This window comes from Salvelinus sp. IW2-2015, linkage group LG35 (genome assembly GCF_002910315.2).
Source record: "Salvelinus sp. IW2-2015 linkage group LG35, ASM291031v2, whole genome shotgun sequence".
Lineage (NCBI taxonomy): Eukaryota > Metazoa > Chordata > Actinopteri > Salmoniformes > Salmonidae > Salvelinus > Salvelinus sp. IW2-2015.
Window position 1 is genome coordinate 2,153,029 of NC_036874.1, and position 20,946 is coordinate 2,173,974.

Here is a 20,946-nt window from a genome sequence, read left to right on the forward strand (position 1 = left end):
CCTGATTATTTGAGCAATGTGTGGGCTCCCGACTTATTCGCTACGACTCGGACACATCATCGACTAACAGGCAAGTAGTACTACCAGGTATTGCTATGCTTAATACGTAAACCTACCCCATTCCATACCAAATGTGGCGTAACCGCGACATTCAAACAGGGCTACAGAAGAAAACTAATGGGACTGAGCGACTGTGTTAGACTTCTCAAACAAGTCGGGGGCTGGTGAACTAGGTTTCTATTCAACGTTGATACATGGTAATGGCTCTATAGTATTGGAAGAAAGTTGAAAAAAACTGGACCCTCCGTTACATCTTGACGTGTCATGTCGTAACGACAGCAGCAAAAGCAACTATTTCTGCCTTACAATCTCTCTCCACCCAAGTGTACGACTTCTCTCATCGTTAAAAACAAGAAAGGACAGTGACGGGGGTAAGGGGATACCTAATCATTTTTTTCGTCATCATTGCATGAGAGTCATCATTCTCAAAGCCGCGTGTTTACTCTAAGATCACTTTAGCACCGCCCTAAAAACCCGATTAAAATTCGACACAAACCTTCAAAATAGGTATGTAATGAGACATATATAATGGTAAAGGAATGGTTTTGTTCTCTTTTTTAACATTACAATATATTCCTTTTATAGAAAGTAGGAGCATGTTAATTCAGCAAAACATATGTGACCTGCAGTAAAAGCTCTTGTTTGGTTAATCTAGGGTGTCGCAGCTGTGCAAAAACCACAAGGTTGAGAGCAAGATGGAAAAAAGATGACCTGAGATAAGCAAGAAAACAGGAAACTGAGGACTGATGTAGGGAAAATGGCTGAATAACAAAAACGGAGGAACGGAGCGGATGAGTAGAAACCAACAACCAGCTCAATCTTCACAAGCACCATTCCGGACATTTCAATCCTGAGTGCTGTGACTGGACACCACCGATAGGCTAGCACAGTTTAAAACCACGCTAAGCCTCTACGTGGACAGGCCAACTCTAAGTTGGGAAACCTGAACTGCGTGGAACACGGTAATAGAAAAGAGGCATTCATCTGTACATTTCGACGTCAGTGTCTGGCGTGCTTGTACCCTGCCTGGGGTGAATACAGCTGACAACCCGCGTATGAGTACGAAGAAGAGGATTGCAGTTTACCGAGTTTACACTTCGTCGTTGTTTAGAATAGAAGATGCATGTATCAGGGAGTGAAGTCCAGTGACTCCTGGGGACTCCTATTTTATCCTGGATACCGAACTTTGATTGACCGCACTTTCGAGGCGATTAGACTCTACTAAAATGGTCATAGTGAGATGTTCTCTCATTTGTGTCTGGAAGTAGCTAGCCAGTTAGCTTGTATGCTTGACTGCCATTGTTATGGTCAGAACGCTCGGCTCAACCRTACTCCTGGGCRAACGTGCGCTCTGTACACACCGAGATGGAAAACGCTCAGAATTTACGAATGGACAATCTGACAACGCTCTGAATTTAACAACGCCCAGAGCGCACTCTGGCACTCCAGATTGAATTTACGAACACAAAATGTCTAGCTAGTGATTTGTTATGCTAACAAGCTAGCAAGAGGTGTTAACTCAAAATGACACAACGACAAGTTTCCAGTTTAACAAAGTTTACTATACTGTATGAACACACTACAAGGTAGCCATTCCACTCAAGGCTAGGTTCATCAACAACTAAACTTCCCAAGCAGGCGCACTCTTGACAGGGTGATAGCCCGTAATATCAGAAACATAGGGATACTTAAAACATGAACTTAACAATCTCCCTCTTTTCTTTAAAGACAAATAAAACATCAACAACKWAATTAAATGTCCAAGTATTATTCAAGTTCCCCATTACAAATGGGMTGTGTGACAGTTTTTATTTGTATTACTCAAGCTGCCACTTTCCATTACTGAGAGCCTGTAGGAGCACAAGACTGGATACTCCTTTTTAGTCAAGACAGTCAGCAAGCTGTTCCTTTGTGGTCGTCCGCTGGATTCTCTGTGCTTGAATAAGTTCCCTGATGCTGCTAATTTCAAGATGAAGTCTTTTCTCTGTGACAGACTTGGTTGACTTCACAGCATCAACTAATGAGTAGRTGTCAGTGAKACAAACTACAGGTAGAAWGTGCCGTTTTGTCRCACCAGTGMTAAGCTCTGAGAACAGAGTTGCAAGAAAGATAGCATTGTCAATTCCATCCGCAAGAGCAAGTGTTTCTCCAACAAGTGTGCTTCGGACYACCCTTCTGATCCTTTTTGACTGCCAACAGATAGGTGAGAATCTTCCTCCTTCACCCATTAACACGATTAGATGTCCACCTTGTGTGCCTCCATCTGTAAGGTTCCCTAGCGAAGCATCACTGAAGACAACTCGTTTCAAAAAGTCATCTTTTCCAACATGCTGAAACTTTAAAGTCACTTGTTGTGATTTCAGTTTACGAACAACTTTGTTTGCCTCATGAATGGTTTGTACAGTGGCGTGTTTTGTGTTAGATGCCAAGTTGCAACCATCAAACCAGGTCTACTCTGTCTCGCAGCCCATAAAATGTGTCCTATCTTTGACCTCAATTGACCAGCTTCAATTCCACATAGAGGGGAATTCCTTTGTACGGCTCTTGAAGAATCCATGTGGATGGGTTGAAGATTCTTGATATAGCTCTCCTGTTCCATCAGTATTGTTCCATCAACTGTAATAAACTCTATGCCAACATAACAAAAATGATCATGCTCCTCACGGCCGACCTGGAAAACAGCTTTGAGGTGTGGAATCACAGTTGTAGCAAAGGTCTGTGAGCCACCCCAGATAGAGTCATCAACATGACAGGCAAGTACTCCAGTCACATTGCAGTCTTGATCAAGTCAATAGAAGACTGCAGGATCCACTTGTGACATTTTTCCACCTGTACTCAGCATTGTTGCCTTGACTTTGTTGTACGAGTAGAGTGATGCATCTGCCAGTCCATACAGACACTTTTTTAGTTTCCACAGTGTTCCTTCGCTCTTAGTTTCAGGCGGAGGTCGGATCTGAATTTCCCTTGACAGCTCTGTTCCCTGCAAAAATGCAGATTTGATGTCTATGGAATTAAGTTTCCATTTTTTTTCTGGCAGATCACAGTCATCAGCAATCTGAGTGACTGTGAGGCGCATGTCGGTGAGTCTTTTGAGAGTTTTTAGCAGCCAGCTCCTCAAAACCTCTAGCCACTAGACATGCTTTAGGCACTATTCCAGTTAAGGATCCTTTAAGGGTACACACCCACCTTGTTGAGACACATTTTTGGCCAATGTCTTTGACTTCCTCAAACACTCAATTTTTCCTCCAATTACTGAGCTCATCTCGCTTAGCTGAGTCAAATGACACGTCCTTTGTTTCAAGTACATCATCATTTTGAATGTCATTCTGTTTTTCTCGATTTTCCATTGGTTAAATTCTGAGATTATCTACAAGTGACAGGTCAACTGACCCTGTTGTACCATGTTGTACCAAGTGTAGCTGGTTCAGAGTACTGCAAGTTGTACCAGTTCTGGTGTTTTCCTTTTGCTTTACCTGCTCGTCCAATGACGGTTGCTGTATGTGGAATACCACTTTCTCTGTCCACGTATTTAACAGTTTGTCCAGTTTTCAGATTGGAACAACCATGTTGTCTTAACACATGTGGCTGTTGTTGAATGTTTTCCTCATTTGAACGCTCAAAAGGAGTATTACCTGTGGCATGGTTGAAGGTCTCTGCTCCATTTCCTGTGTCAGTTTCAGTGTCCATATCATGAATGCGACATCTGGTAGGTTTGTGTCTGTTACTGTGTCTTTTTTGTCATTTTCATTAGGAGACTGATTCTCAGCAACTGCCCCTCTTCTTTTGATCATTTACTTTCCGCAAACTTTAGTGATGCACCCTGACAGTGGTGCCTCCTACAAATATCACCACGCCATCTTGGCCAATGACTACTCCCGGTCCTTTCCACTCTTGACAGTCAACTCGTTTGTAGTACACTTTGTTTCCAGTTTTGTACTTTCATCGGTGGGTCGTAGCTGTTCACGCAGAGCCCTGCGATTCTCTCTGAGCACTCTGCTTCAGTGAACGCTTTTATCGCTGCATGTAGTACTGAAAAGTGCTTTGTGTTCTTCAGAATCTAATTTTTACATGGACTCTGTGTGATGTCTTTGTCTAAAATGTTTACACAATAGTGGCCCGAGGTAGTAAGTTCAAGAGTCACTGGTTGTTTAAACATCACTGCCTTGTCATTTTTTATCTCTAGTACAGCCTCTGCCTCTTGAGGGAAGCTTTGCTTAATAGTAAGGGGATATCTTTAGGAAATGGCGCCCTCTTCTGGTTGTCTTGAGAACGTGACTTGTTGGCGCCTATCCTCTGCTGCTCAGTGTAATATGCTGCTTCAGTCACTTGCATTCCATCTGCTATTGGCGTGACAGACGTCTTTTTCACCAAAAATATTTTTTTTGTGCCGACTTCATTGATGCAAGTCAGCCAGTACAGGCAGTCAAGCCAACTGTTACTCCCTACCATCTAGACAGGCAGTATCTAGCAACTTGAAAGCTAACACTGCATCCGGGAGAACCATGTCGTACTTGAGCATCCTATATTGTACCTCTGTTCGAAATCAATGATGTAGTCCGTCATTGCAACCAAAATATCTCTCGTAACACTGTCAAAGTTTGAATATGCCTCGTAGGCACGGTCTTTCTCTTCTTTAAGAAATACAGAATCCAGTGCTCTGATCGAAGTTCCCATACCATCATCATCGTTGTTCAAATCCTCAACGGATATTTCCAGTGCTGTATCTCTCGCTCTTCCCTCGAGCGATAATACCACCGCAAGTGCTTGCTTTTTCACGTCCAGATTAGTAACCCGTGTCCAGATTCCAACTTTCGTACGACCTCTTCTCGTCGAAGCGAGGTGGCACATTGTAGTTATTAACCATCATTCTCTACCAATGTTAACTCGAAATGACACAACGACAAGGTTCCAGTTTAACAAAGTTTACTATACCGTATGAACACACTACAAGGTAGCCATTCCACTCAAGGCTAGGTCCATCAACAATTGGAACTTCCCGCGCAGGCACACTCCAGAAATAACAGAAATATYGGGATACTTAAAACATGAACTTAACAGAGGTTGGATAGCAACATAATCAAAGTGCTAGTATGCTCAACTGAAAGGATACTGTTCGTTTACATTATACTAAAATTAACTAATAGTTTATAGTATGTAGTATATACTCATTAAGTATGTAGTATACAGTGTGTTAGTATAGGTATTTCAAACACAGCCTCTGTTTTCACAGAAGTGAATGTGTAAATCTTCCAGTATTATTAACACACAGGTGTGGTCCACTTACATTTGACATTGAGAGTTTTGGACCTTTTCACTGTCTTCCCTCCCCTGTGTTCTGCTGTGCAGACCAGAGACTGGTTGTGATCAGTGCTGCTGGGGCTAAAGGTCAGGGATGACGTCACTTGCCACTGGGCATTGGTCAGCTGCTGTGATTGGACACTGTGTGTTCCGGAGTGGCTCCAGGTGAGGAGAGGGGAATCAGATGGGCAGGAGTGAGACACAGAGCAGAAGGCAGAAACCACTTCCCCCACCTTCACCTCRTCCCTCACTGARAGAGAGAGGGGGTCTGGAGAGCCTGACATCAGCAAAGAGAAGAGAACAGTTATTGCAGTTCTTTTGAGGTGTGCCTCCACCAGTTCTTGGGTCTGTCCTTTCAGTAATATAATTTAAATCAACAAGAAGCTATAGCTATCATTAGGGTAAATAATGGGATACTATAATACAAKATTTGAATTTCTCCTTGTCAATTCTTCCCCTGGGAACTTACTGCTCACTGCAATGGAGACCGTGTCATCTTTGTATGTATACTTGTTATGGTCTTCCATTTCAATCCTGAAATGAAAGGGTCCTTTGTCACTGTGATGGAGGGGGTCGATTCTGAGAGAGCAGTTCTTCTGCCGGAGATCTCCCACCAGCTCTGTACGACCCCTGTAGTCTTTGATGATYRTGGAGCTGTCTGGGTSGTATATAACCTCATGTGTGTCTTTGAACCAGATGCCAGTTATTTTGGAGGACTTCTTCTCTGGTTCTGGGTAGTTGAATGAGCAGGGAATCACGATGCATGAGCCCTGTAGGCCGGAGACGGACTTGGGCACCTCAGCAGTCCACGACGAGGCATCAACTCCCATCACTCAAATAACAGTAGGAAACAATTTAGTAAGAGCAGTTAGACATTCAACTGAKCACACTGGTAAGTTTGAACAAATTCTATCAAATTCAAATGATTTACTACAGACAGTACATATTTGTTTTYACAAGGCAGCAGCTGCTCTTCCAGGGGTCCAGCAAAATAAAGGCAGTTTATACATAATATGTTGTGAAATATATATATATATTTTTTAAGTGGGTGCGCTAAGGCCCCTACTCTACTACCACATATCTACAACACAAAATCCATGTGTATAGTGKGTATGTTATCGTGTGTTTGTGTGCATGCGTCTGTGCCTATGTTTTGTATTGGTTCACAGACCCCGCTGTGTATTTGTAATTAAAAATATATATAATTCTACTGCTTGCATGAGTTACTTGATGTGGAATAGAGTTCCATATAGTCATAGCTCTAGATAGTACTGTGCGCTTCCCATAGTCTGTTCTGGACTTGGGGACTGTGAAGAGACCTCTGGTGACATGTCTTGTGAGGTATGCATGGGTGTCCAAGCTGTGTGCCAGTAGTTCAAACAGARAGCTCGGTGCATTCAACAACCTCTCAAAAATACAAGTAGTGATGAAGTCAATCTCTCCTCCACTTTGAGCCAGGCGAGATTGACATGCATATTATTAATGTTAGCGCTCGGTGTACATCCAAGGGCCAGCCGTGCTAAACTGTTCTGAGCCAATTGCAATTTTCCTAAGTCCCTCTTTGTGGCACCTGATGACACGATTGAACAGGTGTGACAAAACTATGGACTGTATGACCTGCCCTGTTGATAGTGCTGTTAAGTGACTGTCTTACCTCCAAGCCAAAAGCAGTGAGTAAGAAAATGCCATGGTAATTTTTCAATCCCCATCCCTTCCTCTTAGTGCTGGACCTGCAGGAAAAAGGAAATAATTACTCTCCATTGAATTTCTAACATTACAATCGAGACATTCAATGTCTAAAATTCAATTACTTTCTTGCTTTTATCTTTCTTGCTATAGTCTGATATCCACCCTCCTACAGAGACAAAGTGCATTGACATATAAAGGAAATATTACCATCCTGCTCACACTACCTGTTTCTTCATTTTTCTTTATTTTTGGACTTCCCGTATTTTGTCTCTGACTGACGTTAGCTCTTCCCTTGAGGGTTAACCCCCTAAAGTGTAATGTCTTTGACAAAAATTTTCCACATTGCCAGACTGAAAGGTTTTCAGAAGCTAAAYGTGAAATCTCTTGAAATTAGTATAAAATCTTATAAGATTGTTACTGTACCTTTCCCCATGTTAACTTTAGTCAGGGCTATTACTCACACTCAGTACCACTAAAACCACATGATTAATAAAATCTTGTGTTATACAGTTGAAGTCGGAAGTTTACATAAACCTTTGTTGGAGTCATTAAAAATCGTTTATCAACCACTCCACAAATTTCTTGTTAACAAACTATAGTTTTGGTAAGTCGGTTAGGACATCTACTTTGTGCATGACACAAGTAATTTTTTCAACAATTGTTTACAGACAGATTATTTCACTTATAATTCCCTGTATCACAATTCCAGTGGGTCAGAAGTTTACATACACTAAGTTGACTCTGCCTTTAAACAGCTTGGAAAATTCCAGAAAATTGTCATGGCTTTAGAAGCTTCTGATAGGCTAATTGACATAATTTGTGTCATTTGGAGGTGTACCTGAGGATGTATTTCAAGGCCTACCTTCAAACTCTATGCCTCCTTGCTTGACATCATGGGAAAATCAAAAGAAATCAGCCAAGACTTCAGAGAAGAAATTGTAGACCTCCACAAGTCTGGTTCATCCTTGGGAGGAATTTCCAAACGCCTGAAGGTACCATGTTCATCTGTACAAACAATAGTACGCTAGTATAAACACTATGGGACCACGCAGCTGTCATACCGCTCAGGAAGGAGACACGTTCTGTCTCCTAGAGATTAACTTACTTTGGTGTGAAAAGTGCAAATCAATCCCAGAACAACAGCAAAGGACCTTGTAAAGATGCTGGAGGAAACAGGTACAAAAGTATCTAGATCCAAAGTAAAACGAGTCCTATATCGACCTGACCTGAAAGGCCACTCAACAAGGAAGAAGCCACTGCTCCAAAACCACCATAAAAAAGCCAGACTACAGTTTGCAATGGCACATGGGGACAAAGATCGTTCTTTTTGGAGAAATGTCCTTGGTCTGATGAAATAAAAATATAACTGTTTGGCCGTAATGACCATTGTTATGTTTGGAGGAAAAAGATAAGATAAGGGCAACCTCAGAGGGGACATACAATGGTTCCAAACACGGCCAAACTCCTTCCCCCTATGAGAAAAGTAGGGAGTGACTGGCGTACAGACATTGTATGAGATAACTAATTGGTTCCCCAATTAATAACTCCATCCCTTCACATGGTTTAGGAATAGTTACAAACAACGTTCCCATAAGAAACCAACGTTCCACTCTGTCCTCCTCCCCTTCTAATATTCTACTTAGCACCACATGGTTTAACAGATACATTGACATATGAAGACAAGCCTGACCTCTCCCCTCTCTGGCCCCAAGTTACCAATCCCTAGCTCAGAAGATTCTAATGACAAGTATCTCACAAGCATATGATGAAAATAACATCTTATCTATCTATATTACTTAGCTAAATCTGATTCTGCCACGACACCGGGTACGCAGGTGCCAAATTAACTTGAGTTAATGTGTAGCATCTAATTGTATAACTAATAGGCTATGTGTTTGTAGATCGACTGAGGTGAATGCATTAGAGGGCTTCCGTGAGTCTGGTCACTCTCTCCAGTGTGATGGTAGGTCCCGTGGTGGGCAGAGGCCCTCTCCTGTTGTGCCASCGGTAGCTGTGGGCAGCAGGGTTACTGTCACTAGAGCATATCAGCTCTACAGAGTCTCCTTCCTGGACACTCCCTCAACCTTCACATCCACTGGGGCATCTATGATTAACATAATTAGTAAGAATGATATTACTATGTAATAAACATCTTAGGACAGATTCAGTGGATCAACCACATGCTTTCAATCTATTTAGGTTTCAAAAGGGAAGTATACCAAATCCAGACTGTGGACAAAGTTCATGTTTCCTTTTCAAAAAGTTTAAATTCTAGTTTCACTTTTGTCATCTGCGCAGAAGCATTCTGTTTTCACAGAAATGAAAGTATAAATCTTCCAAACATTGTTGTTAACTCACAGGATTGTTCCACTTTACATTTGACATWGAGAGTTTTAGACCTGTTCACTGTCTTCCCTCCCCTGAATGCTGCTGTGCAGACCAGAGGCTGGTTGTTATCAGTGATGGTGGGGTTAAAGGTCAGGGATGATGTCACTTCCCACTGGCCGTTGGTCAGCTGCTGTGATTGGGCACTGCATGTTCCGGAGTGGTTCAAGGTGAGGAGAGGGGGATGGGCAGATGGGCAGGAGTGAGACACCGAGCATGAGGCAGAGACCACTTCCCTCAACTTCACCTCTTCACTCACTGCCAGAAAGCTGGGGTCTGAAGAGAGGAGAACAGTTATTGCAGAGACTAAAAAAATGTGGTTCTATTTTTAGCTGATATGGGAATGAGTACACAAGCAGCCTATACTACCAAGGGGCCAGGGTTCCAGTCAAGAAACATGGTTTCAATGGTTCCTTTAGCTTTTCTTTGGTACTGCAGTTTAACTGATGCACGGCCCAGAAAGACAGTTTCAATATATGGCCTCATAGAGAAGTCAGATTTGAACATTCCTAATAAGACACTAAGTCATCACCTTTGTGCACAAAACATCCATTGAATTATTCAAATAAATGTCGCCGAGGCAGATTTTTTTWATTATTGCTCACAGCCGAAGATATTAAAATGTTATATTGATCCAATGTRTGCTATATTTTTGGATGACGTGATGACGTCATCACTGCTCTCTGTGGGCACCAGAGGAGGCTGGTGAGAGGAGCTATAGGGGGACGGGCTCATTGTAATGACTGGAATGGAATCAATGGTCTGCACTGATTGCTAGTGCGCATGTGATGTTGGTCCGTGTAAACCGGATGCAACCCGGATATAGACGGCTCATGAATCAGCGTATGCGTTCGTGAGTAGATTACCTTGAAAACAACGGTCAGACATCTTGGACGCAGTCTCCAGTTCTTATTATACGTTAATGGCTCTAATATCAAGGGAAGGCGACTCTTCTTTGTTGTTTACAAAAATAAGAACTTTGAATGGGAGTGTGATCGGCGAGGATATCATGTTACCAAAGGGTGTCCGCCAGTGGTGCGCAGGTCAGCTGTTTGTTCACCCATCAGCAACCACCCGACTATATGTGATAAAGTGAAAATCTGAAGCCGACACCCGACCCTAATCCATAAATATAGAACAGAGACGGCGTAACAATTTTTTTTACAGGGMGTGCAGGAATTTTTGGGGCCTGATTTAGATGTTTCTGCTTATAATTTTCAACATTTTGGTAGGCTATTTGTTAGTCAACTTGTCTATAATTAGATTTCAGTTCGGCTTGGATGCATATTTTATGTGGCTGAAATACTATCAGCTTTTAMGACTCTGATAAAGATAGCACTTCTACAGTCGGTATCTAACTGCGCATTCGCATTCTCTCAAGATGCTGAAATAAATAATATTTCTCAACTCTTGTTCCAGAGTCAYAATTTTGCTTACATTTGGTGTATAATTTTACTGCAAGAAATGCTTAATTCTGCAGGAGTTAAAATTAAGGCTATGTGAAAGGTTATAGACCAGCAGTCAGTGTCCACATTTCAGTTAAACCCATTTGAACTGTAGGCTACAGTTCCTTTTACTTATCATAGGCCTATTTGGAGTCCCCGTCTTGTGACTGTCGGACTAATATAGCACCTCACAGTCATCACACATAAATCACATAACCGATACTGCTTTCATCCTCTTTTACCACTTCACCAAATCTTTCCCAAACATTACTCCCTTCTCTTTATTTTCAACTCTCCATRACCCAGCTTTTCTCTTATTGAATTAAACTTCGACATTGTAATTTTGCCTCTGTGGATCGACTTTAACTTTTTCTGCCCGATCCCAAAAGCATTTGGTGTGTTGGTTATTTGGCACGCATACAGTTAGGGCCTACATTTTAGGATTAAGAACTAATGCCAGATAGACTAAAATAATGAAAGAAAAACCTCAATATAGCCTATAAACATAAATTGCAAAAGAATTATACATTTTTTAAGGTATTGTTTTCTCTTTATTCAATCCGCCCACACAGATATAACAGCGGGGACTGCGGGTTATGAGTCAACCCCTGCRAGTGATGTGTATTCATGGATGCCAAGGGAAGCCAGGCTTCCCCAAAAATGCAAGAACAAAATTGACATAAGTGCACACGCAAACACACAAACAGTACCATGGACAGACACATGATATTTAGCAACATTGGACTAAATCATTTTTGGTATCTTTAAGTTTGTTTTTAATGTATTAAACTATAGCCTTGTTGATTTGTTGCAATGGTGCTGGAATAGCGGAGCCAGTGCTCCTTTTCTTTGTGCTCACTTGCAGGAACTCTGTGGTTCTAAGTCAGTAGTTATTGAAAACGTTAACTTCCTTGACCATGCTCTATGGTTTTGTGATGAAACAGACACGTGTAGTTGAATTTATTCTCGCACTGTGTGACTGTTGTCATTTTYTTGTCACGGCGTTATTGTATAGCACGGTGGCGTATGAACGAATGGGTTATAGTGCAAACAACGCAATTATCACAACAGGTTGTAATATGTACTTTTTACTGGCTTGGCWTCCCCACTGATTTTACCCATGCATCGTTACTGACCCGCGCATCACTAGTGTCTGCTAATCCAAAAATCTCCCTCCACCCATGTGCATTCATGCAGGTAGATCAATGAAGTGGAGCCTGTCGTAACATTTAGGGGTTAACAGATTACAAGCAAAGAACATGCTGAACACAAATGCTGTAACAGTTTTATTGTATTCCTGAGTGTAGCCTGCCTCTTAGATGCTATCACTATCAAAACCCCTATGGGTGTCCTATTTCTGTCTTTCAGTGGCTGTGTTGCATGTAGTAGCCTACCCAGGAAGTGTCTTCATTATTCTATGTGTTCTTGGGGAGTGAGAGAGAGAGAACAGTAGAGAATCAGACCAAAGGCCATGTGTAGGCCTACTCTTTTCACACCACCCCTTGCTCCCTTTCATGGTCTGTCTATGTAACATATCTGATATATTCATATTTTGGGTACTGTAGTCATATGGTCAAGAGGAAAGCCTGACTTACATGTGCAAAGTGGGGTGGGAAATTCCATCTCCAACAAATGAGGTGAAAAAATATTCAGTGTCTACATATTAACCTAACTAACTTGAACATAATTAAATAGAGTAAAAACAAGTGTATAGTAAGTCTTGACCTAAAGGCATTGCTGTCTCGACTTTCAATGTCCCAACAGACTTAGAAATGATTTAGTTAAATTTGAAAGTTTGTCCCAATATTCTAACAGAGGTATTCTTCCAGTGTTCACTTCTTTACTGMATATCTGTCCATGGTAAACAGAAGTCAATGGTTCTTTCCTGGGTGACTCTGGTCTTCCACAAAGGCTGCGTTACACATCTCTCGCCTGTTGAGACAGAATTTGCTGGTCTGAGGGCATGGGATGGGCAGGTGGACGTAACAGATGCAGCTGCTCCTAGCGAGATGCTGCAGCTTGTTCCCGGCACAGCCATGCTTGGGGACCGCCAACAAATCCTTTTCCTGCTTGGCCAGGAAGTCCTCCAGCTTGGCCTTGTCCTCCTTGTGGTGGCCCCAGGACAGCTTCCCAAGAGGGTGGGACATGTGGTCGCTGGACACTCTGTTTCCCATGGGACAGGAGGAGATGACTGTAGACAGGTAGAAGGGTAGTGGCTCACAGAGCACATGAGCTATGGAATTTAAAAACACTGTAATCAGTGTCATGTGAGGAAAAAGGACACATACTGGTATAAACCAACTGAATGACTGGTGGTGCTAGTTGTGTAARCCACTTACAAATGRTGTCTGCCAACGATTGTATGAATGTTTTGAGGGTAAGAAGTCATAAAAACATAATTGAGCCATAAAAACTTACCAGAGATGAGTTTGGAAGTGTCTTGCCTCTGCAGTCAGCAACTGATGGAAAGGTGGATGATTTAGTCTGTTGATGGCAGAGGTTCTGCAGGCCAGGGAGGTGTGAATGGGRCTAGTCACCATCAAACAAAACGTTTCACTCAAATCCATTTAGACAAGATTAATGTATCAACGGAGGTGGAAAAAGTATTAAAATATCATACTTGAGTAAAGGTAAAGATATAAAATGACTCAAGTGAAAGTAACCCAGTAAAATTATACTTGAGTAAAAGTCTAAAAGTATCAGATTTTAAATGTACTTAAGTACCGTGGTGGAAAAAGTACTCAATTGTCATAGTTGAGTAAAAGTACAAATTAAAAGTAAATGCTACACATCAAATTCCTTATATTTAGCAAACCAGATGGCAGAATTTCCATTTTATAGCTTTTTTTGACAGCCATGGGCACACTCCAACACACAGACATAATTTACAAAGGAAACATTTATGTTTAGTGAGTCCACCAGATCAGAGGCAGTAGGGATGACCAGGGAAGTTCTCTTGACAAATGTGTGAATTGGACCTTTACTGCTAAGCATTCAAATTGTAACTAGTACTTTTGGGTGTCAGGGAAAATGTATGGAGTAAAAAGTACATCATTTTCTTTGGGAATGTAGTGAAGTAAAAGTAAAAGCTGTCACAAATATAAATTGTAAAGTACAGATACTCCCAAAAACAAGTACTTTACACCGCTGTGTATCAGTCAGGATTTCTGAAAGTTGAAACTATACAACTTCACTACATCATTGCTGATGAATGCATTTGGCTCTCAATCAATTTAAGATTGGTGGTACCAAAGAATGGAGAAAAGCACAGGCATTTCAAAATGTCAAAATGTCAAATATTGGCATCAGTTGTTTTAGACTGTTTGTACTCAGGGTATATTTAAAAAAAAAAATACTGTCCCCAACACTATTAGGGATCACCTTCTTTAATAAAGTCTAAAATGTTGTTTTTATGGAGGATCACAATGGGATAGATACTCTTCAAATCAAAATAAAATAAAATGTAGTGAAATGCTTGTGTTRCTTGCTCCAACAGTGCAGTAATATCTAGCAATTCACAACAATACACACAAATCTAAAGTAAAATAATGGAGTTGAGAAATARATAAATATTAGGACGAGCAATGTCGGAGTGGCATTGACTAAAATACAGTAGAAGAAAATAGAGTATGTTCATATGAAAGGAGTWAAGCAGTATGTAAACATTATTAAAGTGACTAGTGTTCCATTATTAAAGTGACCAGTGATTACATCTAWTTATATAGGGCAGCAGCCTCTAAGGTGCAGGGTTGAGTAACCGCGTGGTAGCCGGGTAGTAATTTCTATTTAACAGTCAGYTGGCCTTGAGATGAAAGCTGTTTTTCAGTCTCTCGGGCCCAGCTTTGATGCACCTGTACTGACCTCTCCTTCTGGATGGTAGTGGTTTGAACAGGCCGTGGCACAGGTGATTGATGTCTTTGATGATCTTTTTGGCCTTCCTGTGACATCGGGTGCTGTACGTGTCCTGGAGGGCAGGCAGTGTGCCCCGGTGATGCATTGGGCAGACCGCACCACCCTCTGGAGAGCCCTGCAGTTGCCGTAACAGGCGGTGATACAGCCCTGTAAACATTTGTGGCCTACGTAAATACAGATTAGACCATTTAAACAGAACTGGTGGTGCACTGGGTTTGTTCACATTTTAGTCCCTACTCCTCTTGCTCATCATTCCTATTTCACATACACATATGATGTAATACCTTCTACAAATCAACAGGAGCAGAAGTGGTGATTTACAGAGGCCACAGCGACCTGAGAAGAGGTAGACAAGTGGAGACAGCAGCTCATTGGTGACTAATATTTACCTCTGCTTGACATTTACATTCTTTGAGTACTTGAAGTTGATTCATGAAGTTGATTTATGATAATAGATGTTTGTTTTTCCTCACACAGCAGATCAGTGAGAAGCAGAGTGTCCCAGTAAGAACATAAACTGTGGTAGTAAAATGATGAAAAATAACTCAGTAGTAGATTGGGAGATTCCAGGAACAAACATGACAGACAATATTAAAATACAATGAAACACATATATTTGTATTTGATCACTGTTGTTGTTGAACATTTACTCATGTTCATATTCCATCTGATCTGGGGGTACTTTACTTTACAGTCATTGTATTCTCCATCTCAAGTACATACAGTATATCTCAATATGGCCTGTTTTGACAAATGACACTTTACTGTATTTGTCTGTACATTCAAGGTGACAACAGAAGCACAGTGCTGACCTGAGTGTCAGTTACACATCAGTGGATTACAGTTGAAAGGGGCAACACAAAAAAAATAATATACTGTATATACACTTCTCAATTATTATAACAGTACAACAGCAGGTAGCCTAGTGGTTAGAGCGTTTGACTAGTAAACGAAAGGTTGCATGTTRGAATCCCCGAGCTGACAAGGTAAAAATCTGTAGTTCTGCCCCTGAACAAGGCACTGTTCGTAGGCCATCATTGAAAACAAGAAATTGTTCTTAACTGAATTGCCTAGAGAAATAAAGGTTAAAAAAAATCATAGTAATAATTCAGAATCACCAAAGCTSTAGATAAAAACAAATGCCTAGTAAAACCCATAAAACTTAAGGTAGAACCCAAATAGTAATGTCCCATTTTCTTTAGCCTTTAGATCCATAAAGCTAACACATGTAAGCAGTCGCCAGCTCTCCTACATTGGGTTAAAATGATCATATTTTACTGGAACCTTTGACAGGATGAGTACCATGGCCTCTGAGACAGCTGACTCACACATGCATCCTGTTATGTTCACGCACTCGTATTGGTCGCCATCCTCTTCAGCCTACAGGAAACCAGATAAGAGATACTATCATCAACAACACCTCTTTAGTTTTTTATATCCTTTCTATTTAGGTCACAGTTCTTCTCATATCTTAGATATCTACTGTAAATGTCTGCAGTAGGCCTACAGTACATACATCCATGTTGCCATATAGGTGATTGTTGGTGTAGTAGTTTGTGTGGATTTCACTGCTGGTGTCTGTTCCTGTGGATAGAGTTAGGGCCACTCTCAGAAGCATTCTCTTGATTTGGTAAGACACAACAAGATTGCATGTTGGCTAATGGGCTTTAACAACTCAGCAGGGGTTCTAGGTTATGATCACAGACATAGCCACAGGGAGTAGGGGTGTTGATGGGTGCTGCAGCACCTCCGGATGAATCAGAATAAATAAAACTATTAACTAATAATATATACAATGACAAGGTAGGGTGGTATACAGAAGATTGCCCTATTTGATAAAAGAGCAAGTCCATATTATGGCAAGAACAGCTCAAATAAGTAAAGARAAATGACAGTCCATCATTACTTTAAGACATGAAGGTCAGTCAATCTGGAACATTTCAAGAACTTTGTAAGTTTCTTCATGTGCAGTCGCAAAAACCAACAAGCGCTATGATGAAAATGTCTCTCATGAGGACCGCCACAGGAAAGGAAGACCCAGAGTTACCTCTGCTGCAGAAGGTTAGTTCATTAGAGTTACCAGCCTCAGAAATTGCTGCCCAAATAAATGCTTCACAGAGTTCAAGTGCAGTAGCAGACAACTCAACATCAACTGTTCAGAGGAGACTACGTGAATCAGGCCTTCATGGTTGAATTCCTGCGAAGAAACCACTACTAAAGGACACCAATAATAAGAAGAGACTTGCTTGGGCGGAGAAACACGAGCAATGGACATTTGACTGGTGGAAATCTGTCCTTTAGTCTGATGAGCCCAAATGTGAAATTTTTGTTTCCAGCTGCCGTGTCTTTCTGAGACGCATAGTTGGTGAACGGATGATCTCCACATGTGTGGTTCCCACAGTGAAGCATGGAAGAGAAGGTGTGATGGTGTGGGGGTGCTTTGCTGGTGACACTGTCAGTGATTTATTTTGAATTCAAGGCACACTTCACCAGTATGGCTACCACAGCATTCTGCAGCGATACACCATCCCATCTGGTTTGTGCTTAGTGGGACTATCATTTGTTTTTCAACAGGACAATGACCCAACACACCTCCAGGCTGTGCAAGGCCTATTTGACCAAGAAGGAGAGTGATGGAGTACTGCATCAGATGACCTGGCCTCCACAATCACCTGACCTCAACCCAATTGAGATGGTTTGGGATGAGTTGGACCGCAGAGTGAAGGAAAAACAGCCAATAAGTGCTCAGCATGTGTGGGAACTCCTTCAAGACTGTTGGAAAAGCATTCCAGGTGAAGCTGGTTGAAAGAATGCCAAGAGTGTGAAAAACTGTCATCAAGACACAAGTTGGCTACTTTGAAGAATCTAACATATAAATATATTTATGGGATAGAATGTGTTCAAATCAAAATGAACACTTTTTTGGTTACTATATGATTCCATATGTGTTATTTCATAGTTTTGATGTCTTCACTATTATTCTACAATGTAGAAAATAGTAAAAATAAAGAAAAACCCTTGAATGTGTAGGTGTGTCCATACTTTTGACTGGTACTGCATATTTTTAATTGCCACAAAAGTAATGCACTGGGCCTTTATTACTCCTGTATGAGTGGACCAAAATAGCTGTTGACAACAAAAAAATTCCCCTAAACATCTATTCTATTTGGCCATGATCACAAATAGAATAGCCTTTAAAAAATGCAGTACCTTGATGGTGAGGGATCTGAGGAAGCACACTTGGATGCATCCTTGACCTGCATWRTGGTTACTGYCTGGTCACTARGACTCCTGTCACTGATGAGAACAATAATACCAAGTTATCCAAAACAAAACAGCTAAAAACAAACAAAAGTCTACGTAACTCATGGACACAGTGAAGGACAAGGTGGCATTGCCATGTGTCTTGCTGGCATGGCAGTGGATGGTCTCTGAGAAGCCTAGTGCCCTCTGTAGGGTCACCATGGTAACTGACACATGCCTCTCCACCCTGGTACTGGGCAGGGTCCAGCTGGAAGAGACCACTCCACGGTACCGGTGGGCTCCGATTCCACAATGCACAGACAAGTAAACATGGAAATGTCTGATGTGCAGAAAAAAGTCCACTTTGATCTCAGGAGCATCTGGAATGAGAATGATAAACAGGTGTTTCAGCTGAACATGTTGTGCTACCTACATCCTCAAGAGCATTGTCTTAATATTACATACACAGACAGAACATGCCCCTTAGTGACAACATGTGGATGGATCTACTAACACTGGATCTGCTTACACTCTAATCTGATCTTCAGTGGGCTGGAGTGGTCTTGTCCCTCTGTGTTGATTGCAGTGCAGTAGAGGGCTTAAGTGAGTATGGCCACCCTCTCCAGTGTGAGTGTGGGTCCCATGGTGGCCTGAGGCCCTCTGCTGTGCTGCCAGCGGTAGCTGTGGGCAGCAGGGTTACTGTCACTGGAGCATCTCAGCTCTACAGCAGTGGAGGCTCCATCCTCCTCAGTGAATTTCCTTTTTTTTTTTTAAATAGTGAAACATTAAAAAGGTATCCTTTTTAGATAACACTACACAAAATATATTCACATGTTACCAAATAATTGATTAAAACACACTGTTTTGCAGTGAAGGTCTGCACTACCCTAAACAGCACTCTGTAGGGTAGCACCATGGTGTAACTGGAGGACAGCTAGTGTAACAGTATAACTTTAGTACGTCCCCTCGCCCCGACCTCGGGCGCGAACCAGGGACCCTCTGCACACATCAACAAGTCACCCACGAAGCATCGTTACCCATCGCTCCACAAAAGCCACGGCCCTTGCAGGGCAAGGGGAAACCCTATTTCAAGTCTCAGAGCAAGTGACGTAACCGATTTAAACGCTATTAGCGCGTACCCGCTAACTAGCTAGCCATTTCACATCCGTTACACTCACCCCCCTTTCGACCTCCTCCTTTTCCGCAGCAACCAGTGATCCGGGTCAACAGCATCAATGTAACAGTATAACTTTAGTACGTTCTCTCGCCCGACCGCGAACCAGGGACCCTCTGCACACATCAACAACAGTCACCCACGAAGCATCGTTACCCATCGCTCCACAAAGGCCGCAGCCCTTGCAGAGCAAGGGGAAACCCTACTTCAAGTCTCAGAGCAAGTGACGTAACCGATTGAAACGCTATTAGCGCGTACCCGCTAACTAGCTAGCCATTTCACATCCATTACACTAGCTTCAGTCCTCCTCTGGGTACATTAACGTRAATACAAAACCTAGGAGGCTCATGGTTCTCACCCGTTTCCATAGACATACACAGTAATTATGACAACTTCCAGAGGGCATCCTCCAACCTATCAGAGCTCTTGCAGCATGAACTGACATGTTGTCCACCCAATCAAAGGATCAGCAAATGAATCTWGTACTGAAAGCATAAGCTACAGCTAGCTCGCACTGCAGTGCATACAATCTGGGGAGTAGTTGACTCAAAGAGAGAGAAAGACAATAGTTGAACAGTTTTGAACACATTCATTTCTTCCAAAAATAAGGAGAAGCAAGAGACGGAGAGGTAGAGATTTTTGTAATATATTTTTTGTTCAGTTTTACTTACTTAGTTAACAAACGTAGCTAGCTAGTTTAGCCTACTCAAACACCTGGTTCAAACAGAGAGGGATGCTATGTTAGCCAGCTGGATATGGCTGTCCTACATTGGAACTCTTCCAAGTCAAGGTTAGCTTTTGGTTTTATTAATGTATTACCACCTGAGCCCCTCTGTGTAACTGACAAACTGATTGCTGCTGACTGTACACTGTACTGCATGATTGTAGCAGGTTTACTAACGCGTTAGTTCTTGCAGCTAGGTTGACTATGAAGTGGAAATTATTTAGAATGTGTGCAGTTAGCGGTCTTGATATGAAGGTTTGGCTTGGAAAGGTTTTTTCGCCTCGTCACAGACAGCTGATGTGTTGTGCACTGAAGTTCACAAGCGAAGGGAAAATGTGAGAGGAGAAGAGCGCGTAGATAGGTGCGAGAAGGAATTATACATACAACAAGCTATTTGTATGTTGCTGCTATGAATGTGGACTGTGTTTGCGTGTGATCAGGTGTGTATTCATTGCAACGATTCTGTTGATTAAAACTTGTCTTAAGCGAAAGCAAACAGAACGAAATGTGGATTAACYTAACTGTATTTGTCCAATAGAAACTCTTGTTTGCAACTGTTGGACTAATGATTACACTCTAGCTCAGCTACTGTAGATGCAGGCAAGTGTGAGCAAGGTGGTAGTGAATGTGTCACTGTCTGTGACCTTGATTACTCAAAATTATGTCCACCTGTGCACCTACGTTGTAAATCTTAATTCATAGGCTAGGTTGTAGCAACCTCATGATGGGTACAGGGAAAATTTGAGCATCATGTAGTAGACTCAACCTATCAATGTTACATTGAGCTGGGTAAATGGAATTTCAATGACAGTCATCCAATATAATGTAATAGAAATAAGGCCATGTTCATAATTTTTTTATCATCCTCCCTCATCTTAAACAGCACCGACCATTACTGCTCTCATCACATTGTTTAGTATTTTATTGTGTGCAAACTAGTACATATATAATAAATACAATATATTTTACTGTAGATAATCCATTTTTGTAGCCTACCTCCAAGCCATAAGCAATGA

The 20,946-nt window shown here is 41.7% G+C and overlaps 2 protein-coding genes across 6 annotated transcripts in view; one reads left to right on the forward strand and one right to left on the reverse strand.

Annotated features, from left to right (window-relative positions):
* Positions 1 to 7,267, reverse strand: part of LOC111958618 (B-cell receptor CD22) — a 27,276-nt gene extending 20,009 nt beyond the window's left edge. The window contains exons 1-4 of the mRNA XM_070437305.1: positions 7,170 to 7,267; positions 7,013 to 7,088; positions 5,828 to 6,190; positions 5,345 to 5,635 (exon numbers count right to left, since the gene is read on the reverse strand). Coding sequence (XP_070293406.1) covers positions 5,345 to 5,635; positions 5,828 to 6,190; positions 7,013 to 7,067 — 709 coding nt within the window. The 5' untranslated portion in view covers positions 7,068 to 7,088; positions 7,170 to 7,267. The remainder of the gene's footprint in view (positions 1 to 5,344; positions 5,636 to 5,827; positions 6,191 to 7,012; positions 7,089 to 7,169) is intronic.
* A 12,454-nt stretch (positions 7,268 to 19,721) lies between these two features.
* LOC111958619 (myelin-associated glycoprotein-like) overlaps positions 19,722 to 20,946 on the forward strand; it is a 54,990-nt gene continuing 53,765 nt past the window's right edge. For 2 of the 5 annotated variants that reach the window (XM_070437491.1, XM_070437493.1), the window contains exon 1: positions 20,175 to 20,370. Coding sequence is in view for 1 of the 5 variants with exons in the window: in XM_070437493.1 (XP_070293594.1) it covers positions 20,344 to 20,370 (27 nt within the window). In the remaining 4 variants the exon portion in view is untranslated. The other 3 variants (XM_070437492.1, XM_070437494.1, XM_070437495.1) reach the window with 3 other exon arrangements.